At 41.1% G+C, this 21,090-nt stretch overlaps 1 protein-coding gene across 6 annotated transcripts in view; it reads left to right on the plus strand.

Annotated features, from left to right (window-relative positions):
• Nucleotides 1-2,988: 2,988 nt before the first annotated feature.
• The window catches only part of WIZ (WIZ zinc finger), a 72,625-nt gene continuing 54,523 nt past the window's right edge, over nucleotides 2,989-21,090 (plus strand). For all 6 annotated transcript variants that reach the window (XM_073653895.1, XM_073653896.1, XM_073653900.1 and 3 more), the window contains exons 1-4: nucleotides 2,989-3,121; nucleotides 15,632-15,970; nucleotides 16,083-16,140; nucleotides 17,962-19,487. In XM_073653895.1, coding sequence (XP_073509996.1) covers nucleotides 15,742-15,970; nucleotides 16,083-16,140; nucleotides 17,962-19,487 — 1,813 coding nt within the window. In that variant the 5' untranslated portion in view covers nucleotides 2,989-3,121; nucleotides 15,632-15,741. The remainder of the gene's footprint in view (nucleotides 3,122-15,631; nucleotides 15,971-16,082; nucleotides 16,141-17,961; nucleotides 19,488-21,090) is intronic.

The raw sequence follows: 21,090 nt of genomic DNA on the forward strand, positions 1-21,090 counted from the left end.
TTTGGTCTGTATATTTACCTCAGTATTGGTCAGTATATTTACCTCAGTATTTGGTCAGTATCTTTACCTCCAGTATTTGGTCAGTATATTTACCTCAATATTTGTCATTATTTTACCTCAGTATTGGTCAGTATATTTACCTCAGTATTGGTCAGTATATTTACCTCAGTATTTGGTCAGTATATTTACCTCAGTATTTGGTCAGTATATTTACCTCAATATTTGTCATTATTTTACCTCAGTATTGGTCAGTATATTTGCCTCAGTATTGGTCAGTATATTTACCTCAGTATTTGGTCTGTATATTTACCTCAGTATTGGTCAGTATATTTACCTCAGTATTTGGTCATTATTTTACCTCCAGTATTTGGTCAGTATATTTACCTCAATATTTGTCATTATTTTACCTCAGTATTGGTCAGTATATTTACCTCAGTATTTGGTCAGTATATTTACCTCAGTATTTGTCATTATTTTACCTCAGTATTGGTCAGTATATTTACCTCTGTATTTGGTCAGTATATTTACCTCAGTATTTGTCATTTTTACCTCAGTATTTGGTCAGTATATTTACCTCAGTATTTGTCATTATTTTACCTCAGTATTGGTCAGTATATTTACCTCTGTATTTGGTCAGTATATTTACCTCAGTATTTGTCATTTTTACCTCAGTATTTGGTCAGTATATTTACCTCAGTATTTGTCATTATTTTACCTCAGTATTTGGTCAGTATATTTACCTCAGTATTTGGTCAGTATATTTACCTCAGTATTGGTCAGTATATTTACCTCAATATTTGTCATTATTTTACCTCAGTATTCGGTCAGTATATTTGCCTCAGTATTGGTCAGTATATTTACCTCAGTATTTGGTCTGTATATTTACCTCAGTATTGGTCAGTATATTTACCTCAGTATTTGGTCAGTATCTTTACCTCCAGTATTTGGTCAGTATATTTACCTCAATATTTGTCATTATTTTACCTCAGTATTGGTCAGTATATTTACCTCAGTATTGGTCAGTATATTTACCTCAGTATTTGGTCAGTATATTTACCTCAGTATTTGGTCAGTATATTTACCTCAATATTTGTCATTATTTTACCTCAGTATTGGTCAGTATATTTGCCTCAGTATTGGTCAGTATATTTACCTCAGTATTTGGTCTGTATATTTACCTCAGTATTGGTCAGTATATTTACCTCAGTATTTGGTCATTATTTTACCTCCAGTATTTGGTCAGTATATTTACCTCAATATTTGTCATTATTTTACCTCAGTATTGGTCAGTATATTTACCTCAGTATTTGGTCAGTATATTTACCTCAGTATTTGTCATTATTTTACCTCAGTATTGGTCAGTATATTTACCTCTGTATTTGGTCAGTATATTTACCTCAGTATTTGTCATTTTTACCTCAGTATTTGGTCAGTATATTTACCTCAGTATTTGTCATTATTTTACCTCAGTATTGGTCAGTATATTTACCTCTGTATTTGGTCAGTATATTTACCTCAGTATTTGTCATTTTTACCTCAGTATTTGGTCAGTATATTTACCTCAGTATTTGTCATTATTTTACCTCAGTATTTGGTCAGTATATTTACCTCAGTATTTGGTCAGTATATTTACCTCAGTATTTGGTCAGTATATTTACCTCAATATTTGTCATTATTTTACCTCAGTATTGGTCAGTATATTTACCTCAATATTTGTCATTATTTTACCTCAGTATTCGGTCAGTATATTTGCCTCAGTATTGGTCAGTATATTTACCTCAGTATTTGGTCTGTATATTTACCTCAGTATTGGTCAGTATATTTACCTCAGTATTTGGTCAGTATCTTTACCTCCAGTATTTGGTCAGTATATTTACCTCAATATTTGTCATTATTTTACCTCAGTATTGGTCAGTATATTTACCTCAGTATTGGTCAGTATATTTACCTCAGTATTTGGTCAGTATATTTACCTCAGTATTTGGTCAGTATATTTACCTCAATATTTGTCATTATTTTACCTCAGTATTGGTCAGTATATTTGCCTCAGTATTGGTCAGTATATTTACCTCAGTATTTGGTCTGTATATTTACCTCAGTATTGGTCAGTATATTTACCTCAGTATTTGGTCATTATTTTACCTCCAGTATTTGGTCAGTATATTTACCTCAATATTTGTCATTATTTTACCTCAGTATTGGTCAGTATATTTACCTCAGTATTTGGTAATTATTTTACTTCAGTATTTGGTCATTATTTTACCTCAGTATTTGGTCAGTATTTTACCTCAGTATTCGGTCAGTATTTGTAAGCCAAAACCAGGAGTGGGTGATAAATACAGAAGTGGTGACGTGTTTCTATTATACTTTTCCTCTGATTGTCCCTCTCCTGGTTTTGTTTTACAAATACTGAAGTAAAAAGCTGAACAAATGCTGAGGCAAAAGTACTGACCAAATACTGAGGTACAATACTGACCAAATCCTGAACGTGTGAACGTGGCCTAAAAGTTGATGACATAAGGACAATATTATGATAAAATCTGCCGTTTTCTTTCTGGATTTATATTGGACAGTATTTTTTATACACGAGTGTAAACTTAGTCTAATAATAAACGGACGCACGGTCCAGAAATTGATAAAAATCGAGTCCAGCGACGAACTACAGCCCATTGTTGAGGTTTTAGGACACATTCACAAGTAGTCTTTTATGGGGAGGGGGTGTTTTTTTAGGAGAGGAAGGATGTTTATTCCATTTTATACAGAAAACAACCAGGTGTAGTATGCTACAGGTGCCGGCTTTTTTGTACATTGACATTTACTGCTCCATGGTGAAGTCATACAAGTGACTAATGAGCTCCATGACTGTAATAAAACACTATACACTATGATAGACCCGAAGACCCTGGCGCTGCACATTGCACGTTAGCCACGCCTACTGCCTTGCCTCCTTCAATATGGCGACGTGCCCAGGTCAGCGTCGCCGGTGACGTCACTTTCTTGCGCCCAGTCTGTATTCTCCAGCTCCCCCCTTGTCTCCTGTCTCCGGACGGATCGTCTTGTACCGGAGCCGCTCTTAAAGGGGCAATGCAGCGAGATCGAGCCCCGACACCCGGCCTGGGGGGTGAGACACTGGGTTGTAGAGTGGGAGGAGGTATAAGAAGGGGCAAAACTGCTACTTTAACAGCTGTCACTAGGGGGAGGGGGAAGGAATTGTGCGGGGCAGCAGGGCAAGTGTTTATCCTGAGCTGCCGGCATGTGTGCAGTCACTGATAACTGCTGTTCAGGGGGCACCTGTGCCAGATGTGCAGTGGTCCTGAGCCTGGCACTTATTAATGGAGTGTGATGATGAGGGTGATAGTTGTGTCTGTGCCAGGGCTCATACCCATCATCAGTGCAGGAACGGTGCCAATTTTGGAAATTTGTAATTTTTAAAAAAATATATATATTTTGACAGTTGTACTTTTTACAAAGTTTGTTGTCAGAGATCCGGCGGATCCTGCGTGGGTGATATGATTTCACGCGGCCATATAATGGGGTGCGTGGTATGGTCTATGCTGGTACCTTTAGTTCTACCGGATGATGGAGACCTGTTATGATCTAAGTCCAATGCAGTTAAGCATCAGGTCTATAGCTACTATAACGCTGCCATATAGTGCTACCTGAACCATAGTGTGTACTAAATTATTTACCCCCCCCCCCTCGCCCTCCCATTGCAAAATTCACAAACTTTCTGCTGTTTGTTCTTATTTCATTGGTTTAGTGCAATGTGAATAGGACGTCACAACTAATAAAACAAAACAAGGTTTCTCCAATTTTGGCCCCAAAATGCCACTTATACTGACTACTGTAGTCTCCAAATTATTCCATTCTTCATGACAAGCGTCTTTAGTACTTACTTAGCCCCTCTGGCTGTTGTGACCTGTTACAGACGTGATGGTTAAGCAGACGCCAGCTTCTGGCAGCGTAGCTGAGGAATCCTCGCCCTTTCCACTTGGGCAGTGAGTGGCCTCCAGATCACTAGTATTTTTTGGTTGCCAATAGTAATCCAAAAAGGACATAAGAGGACAAGGAAACGGATAGAGAAGGACACAAAGACATTGAATGTTACAGCTGGAAGGAAGGAGAGTTCACAAAATAAAGTTCTAGGAACACCGGCCACACTACCTGGACCTGGAGGAAAAAGGAAGCTGCCGCCGGTGGCCACCAGGTTCCTGAGGAGGCAGATGCTCAAACACCCTCCAGTGACTGCAAAAGACCGGCCGCAAGATCTGGTGGTAGCAGCGCTGAGGTTTCTCAGTTTGCACAGTAAGGAGCATACTAAACATTGAAGGTCTCCATGTCCGAACTGCAAGACGTCTCCTTTAAGGACCCAAAGCACAAGAAAAGTCATATAAATAAGCCACAGAAGCTTTAGGGTAAATTAAAACCGCGTCATTATCTGGCTTTCAGTTTCAAAAATGTCATTTTTTTCAAGCAGTAGACTTCTTTTTATTTTTAGCATTTTTTCGGGAGTTTCCTGAGCACTTTTTTTGAACGTCCCCACCCCCGGCATCTTATTTTGTCAGGTATTTTCTGCACATCTTTTAAAACCATTAAAGGGGCTGTCCAGGTTTGGCACAAAAGTCTGCAGTTACTCTATGTGTGAATCCTCATGTTGCGATCTGTCAGGATTCTCCGGGAGCAGGTGGTCATGTAACCACAAGTATGCGATATGCAATACTCAGCCACAATCCATCTAGACTTACAAGTGTATTGAGTGATGCCAGATACGTCTAGTCAGAATGTGGCCGGAAGTATGCATGTCACATCCTTGTGGTCACACGTCCACCCGGCACTGGAGAATCTTGACACTGTGCGCTGTGAGGACTCACAACTCTACAGTCACATAGAATTTTTGGTCTATAGATCAGCAGTATGTCTGGGGAGGAAAAATGAAGCGTATTCTGAAAAGAACACCCTGCCTACTTGGGGAGCATCTCAGTAGCTCGGTGATGCCTACAGTGAATCAGTGCGGTGGCTTGGTAATGCCTACAGTGAAGCATGGCATTGGCTCAGTAATGCCTACAGTGAAGCATGGCGGTGGCTCGGTGATGCTCTCCCACAGTGAAGCATGGTGATGGCTCAGTGCTGATCGTGGCTCATTTGCATTTTCTGGCACTGAAAACCTGAATGTGGAGGTGAAGATGGATTCAATCAAGTATCACAAAATCCTAGGAAAAATCGCCCTTCTTCTGTGAGGAAGCTGAAAGTTGGGCAACATCAAACCCCCCCAACAGGACAATGATCCCAAAGGATCTCACATTTCACCAAGGCTTAGTTTCAGAAAAAGTCCTGAAAGTTTCTGGAGTGGTTGTCACAGTCGCCTGACTTGAACCCCATAGAAAATCTTTGGTAGAATTTGAAGAAGACGATTGTAGCAAATCCAAGAATATTAGTGACTTGGAGGCCAATGCCAATGAGGAATGGTCTACGGGAGTTGGTGTCTGGCTATGCATTACATTTGTAGCCGTTTACAACAGCCAGAGGTGCTCTACTAAGTATTATAAATGCTAGTTATGAAGGGATGAATAATTCAGAGTCTGCAGTAGTCAGTTCTTGGCATTTTGCCCTGAATTTGGAGAAACTACTTGTTATATTGGTTGTGTTGAACTATTTACATTGTTCTTGATTCATTGGTTTATTACAAACAGCAGAAAGTTTGTAAATGTTGATGCTAAATCTAATTTGCAATGGGAGGTGGGGCGGACTGTGAATAATTTTGATTGTCCACGTCTGGGCACTATTTTTTATTTTTCAACTTAAATAAATGCATGTATTCTGGGCTAGAAATCATTTTTGCATTACAGTTTGAAAGTTTTGCACCGTTTGGCTTCTACAGGCTTTTTGTTTCCTTGCACTTTCAACCCTTATGTGGTCATAAATCAGAAAAATAAGAGAAAAACTCTCCCATTTGACCGTTGGAATGAGCTCACTGATGGATTGCCAGTTAATTCATTCTGCAGCCTGTAATACAGTACAACACATAGGCCTTAGAAGGCAGATTGAGCAACATTCTTAATGAAACCCAATTCCAAAAATACATGTAAGAAAAAAAATAATGTTGGACATTCCGAACCCATTGGTCATCATCTAGATGTTGGTTCTTTAATATAGACCCTAATGTCTGGCCATGACTTATATGTTGGTGATATAGATGCTGAAACTGGTATATTCTATAAAAGTGGTAATGACATGGTGTAAATTACCTCTAATCAGTTGAAGGTTCACCTGTTGCTGCCATTTTTTTTCTTATTTTCCGATTTTTAAAATGCTAACTTCTGGTGGCTTATAAGGTAAAGGGAGTATGACTACAGGATCTGACTACACAAGGCGTGTTTGTAGTCTGTCACCATGGAGACTCATAGCGCCACATAGGAGAACAAAGCGCGCTTTAGTATGTCAGAAAAAAATGTTTTAATATAATGTAAATACTCAAAAAGTGTAGGTGACTTTTCAGAATAGCTGTCTTGTGTGTTTTTCCCTTTACGGGCTCTAGCATTCATTTTCAGTTGTCTCCGAGCTGGTGAGTGGCAACTAGCTACTGTGATGCCTTCCATACACAGTACAAAAAGACAACAATGACTCTAGCTCTTCTGTAGCATGTTCAGAAGACGACATTATACAGCAGTACTGAGCAGTGTAGATATGAATCCAGCACTGGGATAAGATCAACTTTTATTAGAAAGCAACAGTATAATCTGCCTGTGTCTCTCACTGTCTACTCCGCTCTATTCTCCCCAGCCCTTTCCATAGACTTCAATAGGCAGCTGTAATCTGACCCCTCAGTGAGCTTACATCTGTATTATTTAGACTGAAGGCTCATTCAGACATCCAATTTTCGTGTACGAGTTCTATGCCTCACCGACTGCTAGATGGGCCAAGATAGAAAACTAATTCTGTTTGAGTGTTTTCCGAATGTCATCAGTTTGGATGAGAAAAACCAATGACTCTAGGAGGAAACTGTGCACAAAATCACTGATTAAACTAGGAATGTTTTTCTGGTACATGAAAAAAGGGACGTCTGAATGAGCCCTTAGACAGAATTTTAGTTTTTTTCTGAGTGAATGATGAGTTCACGAGGAGAAGTGGAGAAATAAGTATTTCCTGTGATAGGATATATTTGCTTGACCTATTATTGATGTATGTAAGGTATATTGACACAGCAGTGACTATTTAAAGAAGTTGTCCACTACTTTTACATTGATGCCCTACCCATAGGATAGGGCATCAATGTATGATCAGCTGGGGTCCCGCACGCGGTCAGCTGTCATCGGTGGCGGCGGCCGCCGGCCGGAAGTGCTCACCTGCAGGGCTCCGCCGTCAAGTGGTGGTGGCCGCTGCTGTGTACTGCAGATCCGCCTCCCATTCAATTGAATAGGGGGCGGATCTGCAGTACACCGCCGCGGCCACTGCCACTTGACGGCGGAGCCCCGCAGGTGAGCACTTCCGGCCGGTGACTGTTGGCACCGATAACAGCTAATCGGCGGGGGTGCCACGTGTGTGACCCTGGCCGATCATACATTGATGCCCTATCCAACGGCATCAATGTAAAAGTATAGAGAAATCTATGGAAAAAATGCCAGAAAATATACCACACTTACCAAAAATGCTACAAAAAAAAAAGCAAATGAATAGAGACTTTGGAATATTTGACTGTAGAAATTGGGGGAGGAGAACAAAAAGTTATCTGGAAAAAACCAAATGACAAGTGTCATAATCCCGTGTAATCAGCTTAAAAGTTGTTTTCCGTACATTAAAGGGAACCGGACAGCTGATACATGCTGCCTGTGTATGATCTCAGCCATGTATGGTTAACTCTGAAACACTGTGGTGTTTCAGAAAAAAGCTTACTTTAAAAGCTGCCGAAGACCAATCGGACAGATGGGCCCCCTGTGGCTTCTCCCCACCCACTACCAGTGATTGACAGGTCTGTTCCTGCATTAGTGTATAGGGAACAACCTCTTTACTCCAGCGTAGCAGGCGGGGAGAAACCACCAGGGACCCGTCTGTCCAACTACTCTCCAGCGGAGCTCCGTAGTCTGTGGTTCTTAAACTTTGTTTTTTTCCCGAAATGCTGAGTCCTACCACTGGGACCCCCACAGAACGGCAAAGCGGGGAACCTTTTATCCCCATAAAAATGTAGTAGTAGTGCACGTGCTCCACCGCCGCTCCATTCATTCCCTATGGATCTGCTTAGTTCTGCACTCTGCTTTTTTTCGGTAGCCCCTTAGGCTATGTTCACACCATGTTTTTTTTCAGCGTTTTTTTTATGGAAATTTACAGCTGCGTTTTGCCGCACCAGCACAGTCTATGAGAAACCAGAATTCTCTGTTCACACATCATGTTTTTTTTTGTTCAGGATTTTTTGCTTTGCATGTTTTTTTTTGGTAACTATAGCACGTCACTTCTTTCAGCGTTTTTTTCTCCCATAGGAAGTAATGGATGGTGAAAAAAAACGCTGAAAAAACGCACCAAAATTTGTTTCAGCGTTTTTGATGTCAAAATAGAATGTTTTGTTTTTTTCCACAGAACTTTATGTACATGCGTAAAAAGAGACAGATGGACAGTGAAAAAAAACGCTGAAAGAACTCACCAAAAACGCATTAAAAAACACCAAAACTGCAAGAGAAATCCTGAACAAAATGCCCCTGAAGATCAGGTTTTGCTGTAGAAAATTGACGCCTAAAAACATGATGTGTGAACATAGCCTTAGAGCATGAATGTTGGGGCAGTTGGGGGTCCGACCTGCCGCGCTACTTTAACTGGGATAAAAATTCCCGATCTGTCAATCAGTGCGGGTCCCATCAGTCAGACACCCACCGATCAGCAGTTAGATCAGTAGTTATCACCTATCCTATAGATATATCTCTTTAATAGACATTGGGTGAGCCCTTTTATTATAAGTCGGGTTGATAACATGTAGTATTTCTATCATCGTGGATTAATTATCATTTAGGCCTCACTAATAAAAATTGTCTAAAAAAATAAATAAGTAAAACCTGTCTTTTTTTTTTGTAGCAACCAATCAGAACTAGGGTTTTATTTATTGAGCTGCTCTGAAAAACATGAAAGCTGAGGTCTAATTGGCTGCTGTGGGCAACAAGAACAGTTTCACTATTAAGCAGCTTTGATCAACGAAGGCCCAGTAGGGTAGAGTTATGAATCCTGTCTGTTGCCCATAGCAACCAATCACAGCATGGCTTTAATTTTTTGAACTGCTGTGATAAAATGAAAGCTACTCTGTGATTTGTTGCTATGGGCAATAAAGACTTGTTTTTCATTCAGATAATTTTCATAAATCTGAGTCAATGTGTTTGTTTCCCGGATAGCCAGCACCACTGCTGGATGGACTGTCTTCTGTACACTTTTAGCTTCATTCTAGATGCCACTTCTAGTTATAGGGTCTGTACTACAGCAACAGGACTTAGAACTCCCCACAGTTTTATATACATATTTAGGACACCACAATTTAAAGGCGCAGTCAAAAAGCCGTATAAACCGGGCCAAGATCATACCGTAGTACACGGACTGGCCAGCAGCTCTCCTGACCCGAGCTTGACTGCTTCATATATTTCTATGCGGCTGTCGGGAGAGCCACCGGTCAGTCCGAGCATTGCAGTCTGATCGTGGTCTTATTTATACGGTCGTCTGACTGCCCCTTAATTCAGTGGAACCATAGGGGGCACAGTTCATGCAGTCATGATATGGACGATAAATTGTGGTCGACAATATGGCCAAAAAATGGTCATCTCGCCTCTCAATCTTGGCGCTTTGATGACATATTCCTGCTGACACATGACCATGTATAAGACCTCGTTGAAACGTCCGTGTATGAACGACCGTGAGTCTTCCAACCCGAATGCAACAGTCTCATCTATGCCTATATGGCTGTCAGGTGACCTGTGGCTGGTCCGTACTCAGACTTTGATTCAGAGACGCCTGAATTTTGCCTAAAATGGACCATTGTTTAGTCCATCAATCTAATTGGCTTCATTGTAGCACTTCTTTAGTTTAGTCATCTGCAAACATGGTCATTCCACCAATTATGGGGCTGGATTGTGGAAGAATAAGATAAAGGAACTTCATGGGGAAAAAAAAATTCCCTTGCTCCCTAATTTAGGATAGGTTCCTATATATATATATTTTTTTTTGGAGGAAACCCATAAGGTGAAATGATCCACCTAAAGCCCCATGTGAAAGCAGCTTAATAATATTGATTTATTAATAAGACTTGTGTAATACCACGAGTAAATAGTCAATGATATTTGACTGGATGACCCTTGAAGTTTTGCACTTGGGCCTAAGTGAGGAACGCTGTGTTTTGGAACAGTAGCTGGGGGGTAAATAACTAGCAGTTGTAGAGAGGTCTAAAACAGGTAAAGCCGGTTTCACACAATCCAGTGTTCATGGACCATACCAAGATCGGAATATCCGGCCTGACCACACGGTCTCCTGTCCTAAGCTGCTAATCGGGAAAATTGACCATCTCAAACTGGCCTAACCCTGGACTTTCCAATTATGCTGGTCATACACTTTAAATATCTATTGACTGACAGCTATTCCTTCCGATTCCCCATACACAAGCACATTTGGCTCTATTTTCAAAAAGAAAATCAGAATATGCCACTTCGAGAGACCTCTGGTGGTGGTGGTACGTCACTTCAGTATTGTCCAAAATTATAGAAAGACAATTTCCCCCCCTCCCCCGTGGAACCACTTGTCTTGTTCACTTGTCCTGCATTGATGACATGCCAAAGCTTGCTCACATTAGCACTAAAACCAATTCTTGTCCTCGGTTGTCTTCTGCCATACATGCAAGTACCATTTCAGAGGCCAATGATTGTCTGCAGTGGTCACGTGCACATGGATGGAATGTCGTCACTGCAGGATGAGTCAGTGGGACCACCGGAGCAATGGTGGAGAAGTGTTGGAGGATTTACAAGATGAAAATAAGTAAGTTAGTCCTAATTTTACCACCTTCCTGCCTTTTAGTATTTTCTTTTCTTTTTTAAAGGGTTTTTTAAAGGTTTTTTTTTTTGAGGTTATCGATAGGAGAGGTGATAAAGAAGGTGGGTTTGGGTTGAGCGGTCCCACAGGAGTGAACGGAGTGCTAGTCACGCATTCGCGTTCCCTCCCCAGTAGCACGCCGGTGTTGGACCCTGTTTTCGATTTAACATATCCGACCCTTCTTTCCTCCAACTTGGATTCAGAACACCACCATGCGGATTAGATGGTTGGCCAAAATAAGTGGGTTCAGACAAAATATATTTAATGTGTACAGCCATCTTCGGAGCTAAGTATTGGACGGTGGTTTTCTTTGGTGTTTTTTTGAGCCCCTGTGTCATGTACCATCACGGTAGTAGACCCAACAGTGTAAGAGTTGTAGTAAGAATGTTCTACTCAGAATTTCCATTATTCTTGAGTTTAGTGCGAAAGGTTCTTCATCTTCCTTTTGTGGACGGCTTCTATTTATATACAATGGAAAGGAGATGACGGATGGAAATGATCTGCACTTAAAGCACAGGATGTCTACACTGATCTTTCGTGAGGGGCATCAGAGTTCATCCATGAGATTGCCACTTCAGAAATTAATGGACTGCTTTCTATATGCATGGCTACTTCTGTGAAATGCGTTTCAATAGCTAATGTGTGGATAGCATTCCTGGCATGACCCAAGAATCAAACAATACTTGCAGTTTTTTCCTCATTCCTAGTGCTGAATCATCTAGTCTAGATAAGTCTATAGGCCAGCATTTTTGTAAGGAGCCTTAAATTGGACTGAGACCAACCCCCTCCCCAACCACTAAAAAGAAGGCTCCTTTGTTCTAGTAGTCTTGTGGGTCTCTGGATCTAGAGCTCTTTGGAAGATGAATGTTTGATGTGGCCACTTGAAGGATATGTTCTTCAAACGTAGCTCCAATCCTATGTTTTAAAGGGAACGTGTCATCAGAAAATAACCCATATAGACGTGTGTGTGTGTGTGTGTGTGTGTTGATAAAATGGTGATGTCACAGCTCACCTCTGCCCCCCTCCCTGCATAATGACCTCTGCACAGATCACCAAAAACACATTCAAGTCTCCCATCCAAGTTAATGAACCTCTCCAGATTAATGGTCCATGTGGCGACTGTAAAGCGTATTTCTGAATCCTCATAATCATGGACATTAAAATATATAATAAAGAACTCTACCATCTGAAAATGTATTAGAAAAAAAAATACTTTTGGTCTAGTTTTAATTTGTAAAAAATAAGCAATTGCTATAGCTCCCAACGGCACTCTGTGTCCTGATGAGTTGCAGCCAATGGGTTATCATGGCTGCTGGTGTTGTGATGAAGGCCCTGATGGCTGTCATCTTGGTACACCGGCTGAGCTTCATAGAAGACCATCATTTATACTATTTACTGCTATACCGTGGTATTACAGTATATACCGGACAAGCAATGAATCGTATTGGGTTCAAGACCCATAAGGCGACTAAAATAATTTTTACCTTTTAATATATATAAATGTTTAAATCGCCCCACTGTTCCCTGTTCAAAACTAAAATAAAAAAAAATATTTATCGGTCATGTCCAATCGATCAAAACTATTATAAAATAGTTTAAATCATGTATTAAGGCGGAAAAGAAAAAAAAATCCCGCTTTTCAGTCAGCGATCAAAATATAGTATATACACTGAAATGGGGGGCAGCATGGTGGCTTAGTGGTTAACACTGCAGCCTTGCAGTGCTGGGGTCCAGGGTTCAAATCCCACCAAGGACAACATCTGCAAGGCGTCTGTATGTTCTCCCCGTGTTTGTGTGGGTTTCCTCCAGGTTCTCCGGTTTCCTCCCACACTCCAAAGACTGATAGGTAATGTAGGTTGTGTCCCCAATGGGAACAGTGCCGATAATGTATATAAAGCGCTATATAAGTGAGTAAAATAAATAAAAACATCAGCTCAGCTTGCAAAAAACAAACCCTCACATGGAAAAATAAAGTTACTGGTCTCAGAAAATAGCGACACATAAAATTCCTTTTTTTTGAATTGAGGAGGTTTTTTTAGTCATTTAAAATATAAAATAAAACCTTGAAAGTTTTGGTATCGCTGTAATAATTTTGACCTGAAAACTCATGTTACCGCACAATGAATGCTGTAAAAACAAATCACAAAGGCAGAATTGTTTTTTTTTTTAACAATTTTTCTGCATTTATAATTTTTTTTCCCTTATTTCAGAACATTGTATGGTGGCAATCAAAACTATAAGGCTATGTTCACATGTTGCGTTTTTGCTGCATTTATTAATGCAAATTTTAAGCTGTGTTTTACAGTAGCAGAAAAAGGTAAGAGGTTTCAGTAATCTCATGCACACACATTTTTTTTTTTTCTGACTGATTTGGAAAACTGCTGCGCTTTTGCAAACTGCAGCATGTGACTTCTTTCTGCGCTTTTGCAGCGTTTTTTTCACCTAAAGAAAGAAATCAATAAAGTGCAAAAACCTGATGCCTACATTTTTTTGCTGCGTTTTTCGTGCAAAAACTTAAGGAAGTTGCATCATCAACAATAAAGAGACAATAAAAACGCAGCAAAAATTCAGCAAAATTTGTTTTTTTTGAAGCTTCTTCTTTACTGCCAAGAGAGGCAGGTTTTGCCTGCGAGAAAAAAACGCAACGTGTGAACAATAGCCTAACTCCTCTCACCTAAAACAAACTTCATACAGCGTCCAACAGAGAAATAAAAAAGTTACAGCTCATGAAAGGAGAGGGGAAAAACAAAGCAAAAACAAATAAATCGACAAGTCTTGTAACGGGTAAGGTGTAGATAAACCTTTACATGTTGGATATAGTGGAGGCCCTTAAATTCCTTGGTATGTGGTTTGGGTCCTAGTTAACAGTGTACCGGCCCAATAGAAAGTCTAGGGTTTTGTATGTCCCTATGTGCACAGTCGTGCAGGAACTGGGCGCATCAACACAGCGGTTTGAGCGATATGAACCAAGAGAACTATGAAGGAACTAATGATCCCAATGAGATGTAAAATATCAATCTTTATTATATATAAATTTTAAAAAATTTAACAACAATATATGTATAAATGTGGGATAAAAACGGGCTGCAAAGACCATCAAAGTATAGCCAAATTGAATTGTCACATACTCATAGTATAGGTTGATTAAATTAAACCCTAATATTGTCTGTCCCCTAAGTTGGCTGCAAAAAATAAGCCACTCCAAAATGCTAGATAGTTTATTTTTTCAGTATTATACTGTAACCTAATACAGTGGCATGGGAAATGTCATAGATATATAGACATATCAAATACCTGTAGTCAAGAGAGTGAGTATATCTGGTCTGCTTGTGAGAACCCTTGACGCGCTTTTCACCGCTGCCGAAGTTTCGTCAAGAGATCAGCGGTTTGAGCGATAGGTGGGGGTCTCGGAACCTGGACCCACCCCCCTTTTAGCTACAGGACTCTTTTAGGAGCTTTCATATATGTAAAAAAAAATTATAAAGGTTTGGTAATCCTTGCACATAGGCTGCCATTGTTCTCGGCTGTTTACACTGGACGATGCTCTGCCGAGAACAATGATCTTGTGTGCAAACCACAAGATCATTCCACCCAATGAATGAGCATTTTGCTTGTTTGTCGGTTGATCGTCTGACAATTTAGACTACACGACTACCGGTAAATGAGCGTTCCTGGAAACGCAGTATAAATGCCCCTTTAGATTGTATCTAGCACTCCCGTTTAGTTCTGGACTCCTCTCGCCATTTACGTATCCCATTGTAGTGCAACAGTTTTAAACATTGAACCCAAAGTTAATCTACCCGGTTGGCTTTGGATGGGGGAGGGGGGTTGTCCTTTTCTACGAACATCTTGTCTAGACTAGTCCTTTATAGAAACTCCTCGTGCTGCATTCCAACTGGAACTTGACTCAAGTGCCCCGCATACTTCTGCAGAAATACTTAAGGGAAGAACAGGAAACCTGCAAAGTTTTTCTTTGGAAAGAGTACAAGTCAGATCAGTCACGGGAAGCATGAAGTTGCCTGTGTGAAGACTATAGGGATATATTTATTTTCTGTCATTATTTTGAAGAATGACTAGACTTGGGGCTCAATGGAGAACTTGGGTTAAATTTTTGGGGGCATTGCATGCTCTAGTATCACATGGAACCACCAACTTTTCAGCCACTTTCTAGAAACTTTTCCAAAACTGTTAGGTTCTAAAACTTTTGAAGTACAACCTAATACTGGGAGTCAATACTTTTCATCTCTATTTGGCTTGGCCAAGCGTGAAGTGATTCAGTGTGCATGGAATGTTTGCTAGGAGTTACTTCTCAGTCCCTTCCTCCTCGTATATGGTGGTTATTTGTTGCGACAAGCCTAGACCTTTTACTTCTGATTCTTTGTCTATTTTCATAATATTTAGCTAAATTAATAATTTGGTGAATTTTGACAAAGCTTCCAAAAGAGAGAATTTTGAATCTAGAGTGCAAAGTTTAGAAATAATCAAAAATAATACACTTTTTAAACCTCAAAGACTAATTAGTACTTCCCCCTCCCCCCCTTCTTCTCTCCTTTCTCCATCATCATCCAACTCGACCATCTTTTAGGTCTGTCACGTTCTTGTCCTTGATTTCACTGTGGTGCTCAAGGGCCCCATTTCCGTTTTGTTGTCCACCTTTTACTCTTTCTGGTCTTCCTTTCTTAAACCTTCCTCCTCATGGAGGACGTTCCCTCCACATACCTTTCTGGACAGGATGATGTGGATCACTTACAGTACGCACTGCCATCCATTGGGCAGAATGAAGCTTGTGCCCCAATGGCATGTCCAGGAGGTGTAGAGATTGTCCTGGTGGGAGGTGGAGAAGCCAATGTTGGAGCATATCCTGAAGAAGGTGGTGTCCTCACGTCCTACCCGCACTTGGGATATAGAGAAGACAACAAAGAAGGTGAGCGGTGTATGTGATTTAGGTAACACATGTATTTGTTTTATTTTTTTATACAGTTTTTGTTCCTTGTTAGATGTAATTTTGCTTCACAGTGGTTTCTTTCACACTTTAGGCATCAGACTGACCCACTCAAGGGATTCGGATGGAATCAACTGTGGCATTATGGGGCGGTAAGGACTAGTGTGCAGCTTCATCACTTGTGTAAAGGCTATAAAAGTAAAATATATCAAGGTAAGGGCGGTTACACATGTCTGTGAAACGCAGACCATGTTTGGTTTAGAAGACCAAGTCCAACCGTTGGGTCTCCTGAGTTGAGCTAGCTGCTTTACGTATGCTTATGTGGAGTTAGCTTAGGAGGGTAGACCCATCCGGTACGCCGGACCTTCCGATCCAAGCAAGGACTGTATTTCACGAACGTGTGAAACAGGCCTAATGCAATATTTAGATACATTGTGCGCCTTCTGCAATGTAAACCTCCAACTTTCTTGTATTTTCTGTCTCTTGACAGCTAGCCGATATATTTCTGCCCACCACAAGTGCTGATCGGCAAAGTACCTAGTTGCTTGGTGCTAATTTGCCTTTGCCAGCTGAAAACCGCATCTCCTGTTACGCAGATGTACTGACCCTAAGAGTTTTCTAGGCCGAAGATGCAATCAGATGACTAATGAGCATATGCTCAACTCATCGGTTGATCATCTCACTTTTGCACTATTCCGTGTTCTTACAAAATCTCATTTGTCTCATTATCGACCCAATTAGAGGGGTCTTGCCTTTGTCCAGTAAAATCTTGCTGTCCATGCAAATTGTAGGTTGAACAAAGTAGCCACCCTTCCCCAGTGATCAGAGAGGTAGCACTGCCTTCAGAAAGGAAAGTGAAACAAAGCTTCTGTGGTGGACATTCAGACCATGTCCTCTAAGAAGAGTGATAGTCCCTCTTAGTGCCCCTACACATTGGGTGAACGTTAGGCCGAACCTGGCAAATTTCAATCGGACTGGCCAACTAACGTGTATAGGCGCCATCTGATATTGATGTTGGAGGAAAAGCTAGATCAGGCAGGTTGTTTTTCGATGTGCCCAATCCTTTCCTTCTGAAAGAGCTAGTCTGGCAGTGGCTTTTCCCCTCTCACCCATGGTGCAATAGCTGTTAGCGGTTGCCAAACGGTATCATAGGTGTATTGTCAGCCTGAGATTTCATCTCCTTAATGTTTACTCAAGCAACATTTCATGGGTGCGGCCATGTTAATAATAAGAACAGGACATTATGTGAGAAAGGCAAGGTTTAAAAAATGGAGGTAAAGGGCATTTTCCATTTCGTAAAGTGGTGGCATATTGCTAAGATAGGCCATCACAATGACCGAGGGGTTTGACTACTAGGACCCCAACCAATTCTGAGAATAAAGTTGCCGAGTTATTCTTAATTTTTCCCTTTAAGGCTCCCACATTTGAGGGTTGGCCTCCCAGCAATCATGACCTAGCTATGTGCCATCTCTTTGCGAAAAAGGATTTCAAAGGGTATTCCCATTTCCAAGATCCTATCCAGATATGTAGTAATATTAACAAATGCATCCAATTAGAAATGTAGTATAGTTCTTCTGATTTGCTATGTCACTTACCCCATGTGCAGGGCATTGCAGTAGCTTAGGTATCAATGGTTATGACCACTCATGTAGTGACAGTTAAAGGTTGTAACCATGGATACCTAAGCTACTGCAATGCCCTGCACATGGGTTAAGTGACATAGTGAATCAGAAGAACTATACTACATTTCTAATTGGAGGTATTTGCTAATATTTTTAGTATTACACCTACTACATATTGGGACAGGATCTTAGAGATGGGAATATCCCTTTAACCCTTTTTGTAATAAGTTACAGTTTAGCATCAGGCCAACGGGAAATAAACTCCTCATAGTTGGGAATGTTAGCATGAAGTCCTGCTGAAATTACACCCAATCTTTACTTTGCTTATCTTGCCTGCCTAATATTTTACAGCCCAGACCAAGACCACCATTCATCCTCTAAATATACCCTTCCACCATCTGACCATCGGACCTTACACCACCTTGGGTCACCCCAAACAGGAGCCCACACCAGTCCTTGGGGGTATTCATCTTCAGATACTCATCAGGATGGTGAATTGACTGATGGAATGACTGCAGAAGATCAGTACTTGCAGAACAGAAGGTACGAGTGGTCTTCAGGTTTGGATGATGGAGAAGAACATTCACAATTAATGATGCTCCGATCAGAACCAACACCCATTAACATGCCAGCCTTTAGAAGAGCCCTGCAACTGGGAAGAGCCCATGAGGCCTGGCAAGGAGGAAACTACTCCGAAGAGGATGCACATGTGGAAGTGGAGGAAGAGGAGGAGGACGAAGAGGGATCAGTTTACACTTGTATTGAGTGCAACATTTACTTTAAGAAAAAAGGCCACCTTTTGGAACATATGTTCCAGCACTCTCAAGAAGCAGAAGGAGAGGGGGTGCAGGCTGGTGAAGGATCTCACACCTGTGGTGAGTGTGGAAAGGGATTTGGAGATGAGGAGAGTCTGGAATCTCATCGTCAACTTCATCAGGAGTCCAGACAGAAAATAATAGAAGAAATTAGTAAATTAGAGAATTTAGCAGACGAAGGACGTGATGCCCGTCTTCAGTGTCCCAAATGTCTCTTTGGTACAAATTCTTCCAAAGTTTTTGTTCAACACGCAAAGACCCATGTGAGGAAGGTGAGCGGAGACACTCGGGGAAATCCAACGTCTTTCAGAGCATCTTCCGAAATTCTTGAAGGAGGCGAAACCCCTGAAGTGGCAACTAACGTAATGTGGAAGAGTTCAGATGGCGAAACTACAACTGAACAGGGATGGAGATCTGATTTACACCAAACCGCAGTGCAGGGACCCAGTAAGATAAAAAGAAATATTTTGAATAGAGAAGATTCGGAAAACTCTATGCCTGAGAAGCTTTATACCAAGGGAGAAAATAGTAAGACCACAAAGGCTTTCCAACTTCCAGAAGCTGCAGTAAAGCTAAAGAGGAGGTTTCGAGAGGTCCTCAGATCAGGTGTGGGATGGGAAGAAGAGCAGAGGCAACAGTTGAGAGATCAGATTGCTGTCTTGGTTCTTGAGAACATTGGCGCCAAGAAGAGGATAACAAAAGGACATCAGCCTTTGGGTAACGGAAAAAAACTTTCAGCTGCAGCCAACAAAGGTCTGCTGTCACGCTCTGAACGCTGTCTACCCAGAGACGACTGGGGAGAGGTGGAAGAGGATGTACCTTTAGATGCTCTGTTGATGGATCCTAAATATGCAAGTCAGCTTGAAGCTCTCGGGCTGAGGAGCGAAGAGAGGGAATGTCCATATTGTCCAGATCGCTTCCACAATGGGATAGGTCTCGCCAACCATGTCAGGGGCCACTTGAACCGGGTCGGAGTTAGCTATAACGTACGCCACTTCATATCCGCAGAAGAGGTCAAGGCCATTGAACAAAACTACTCCTTTCAGAAGAAACGCAAGAAAGGTAAGACATGCTGGTGATTTACCTGGTCAAGGGTCTATAAAGATATCAGTATGTTGATGCAGATTAATCTTGTCAAAGTCAACGATTAAAGAAATGGGCTGGCTCTGCAAAACTATACATTCAGGGTGGTGGTGGTGTTCCCATGTCATTATTCCTGTAAATGCATTGTGGCAGTATTTATAGAAGGAAACGGTTCTGTTTTTCCAACCATGGTCATCTTCTGAAGACAAATCCAATAAGATATGTAACCAAAATTCATAGACTTAAATAGGACCCGTCACTTGCCATGAAAATGACATTTTTTATACCTGGTGTAAAGGCCATTGTTTTTCTTTTGCTCATGCTCCTCTCCTGAGATACGGCCTCCTCTTCCCTTTCTGTAAGACTTATCTTGTTAGCCAAGTGGGTGTGGTCCTCAACTCTTCTCAATGGAGGTGTCATGAGTACCACACCCATATAACTAAAAATACTAGCTTTATATATAGGGAAGTAAGGGGGTCATATCTCAGGAACAGAGGGGCACAGGAACAAAAGAAAAAGTATGCCAGATTCAGGAGAACAGCGGCATTTACTCAGGATAGAAGATGACATATTTATGGCAAGTGACCGGTCCTCTACCAAAGGAGAAAAACACATAACCAGATGTCTGATACTAGAACCGAGATCAGCTTCTAACTATCTTTGGGCAATCAGGAGAATTTGTGAATGGATTTAAAGAGATTGGACCATAACCAACATTTATCACCCTTCCACTATGTAGGTGATGTGTATGGTCTCGGGGACCCCCATAGTCATAAAACCCCACTGCTCCATTTATTGTCTATGGGACTAAGTGCTGTATTTGGTGATCCTTGTCGAGTAGAGCGACAGTGCATGCATGAACACCAGCCCCTTCAAATGGGGGGACAAGGCGTTGTTGTTGTGATCAGTGAGAACAATGTGTTTTTTGCCATTGTTGTATTTTTTTTAATTTTTTTTTTAAAGGGGAACCTGTTATGATGAAAATGGTTACCACAGTAACGTCCCACTTTTGTAACTTGAAAACACAATATAACAACTTTTTCAGGGTTATGATTATTACCCATAAAATACAGAGATCCATACTTAATATTAAAATCTACAATAACCTTTATTCAACATATTTAAAAATATACAAACTTAAAAACCGAGATGTCTCTAAAACAGGGATGTCAAACTCAAATACAGAGAGGGCCAAAATAAAAAACTTGGACAAAGTCGCAGGCCAACCTTGATATGAATTAACAGCCCTCCACATAGTCCTCCATACAGTATAATGGGTCCACATAGTCCTCCACACAGTATAATGGGCCCCACATAGTCCTCCATACAGTATAATGGGCCCCACATAGTCCTCCATACAGTATAATGGGCCCCACATAGTCCTCCATACAGTATAATGAGCCCCACATAGTCCTCCATACAGTATAATGGGCCCCACATAGTCCTCCATACAGTATAATGGGCCCCACATAGTCCTCCATATAGTATAATGGGCCCCACATAGTCCTCCATACAGTATAATGGGCCCCACATAGTCCTCCATACAGCGTAATGGGCCCCACACAGCGTAATGGGCCCCACA

The sequence above is a fragment of the Phyllobates terribilis genome, unplaced genomic scaffold (assembly GCF_046119375.1).
Source record: "Phyllobates terribilis strain yellow unplaced genomic scaffold, ASM4611937v1 Scaffold_11__3_contigs__length_659146591, whole genome shotgun sequence".
Classification (NCBI taxonomy): Eukaryota; Metazoa; Chordata; class Amphibia; order Anura; family Dendrobatidae; genus Phyllobates; species Phyllobates terribilis.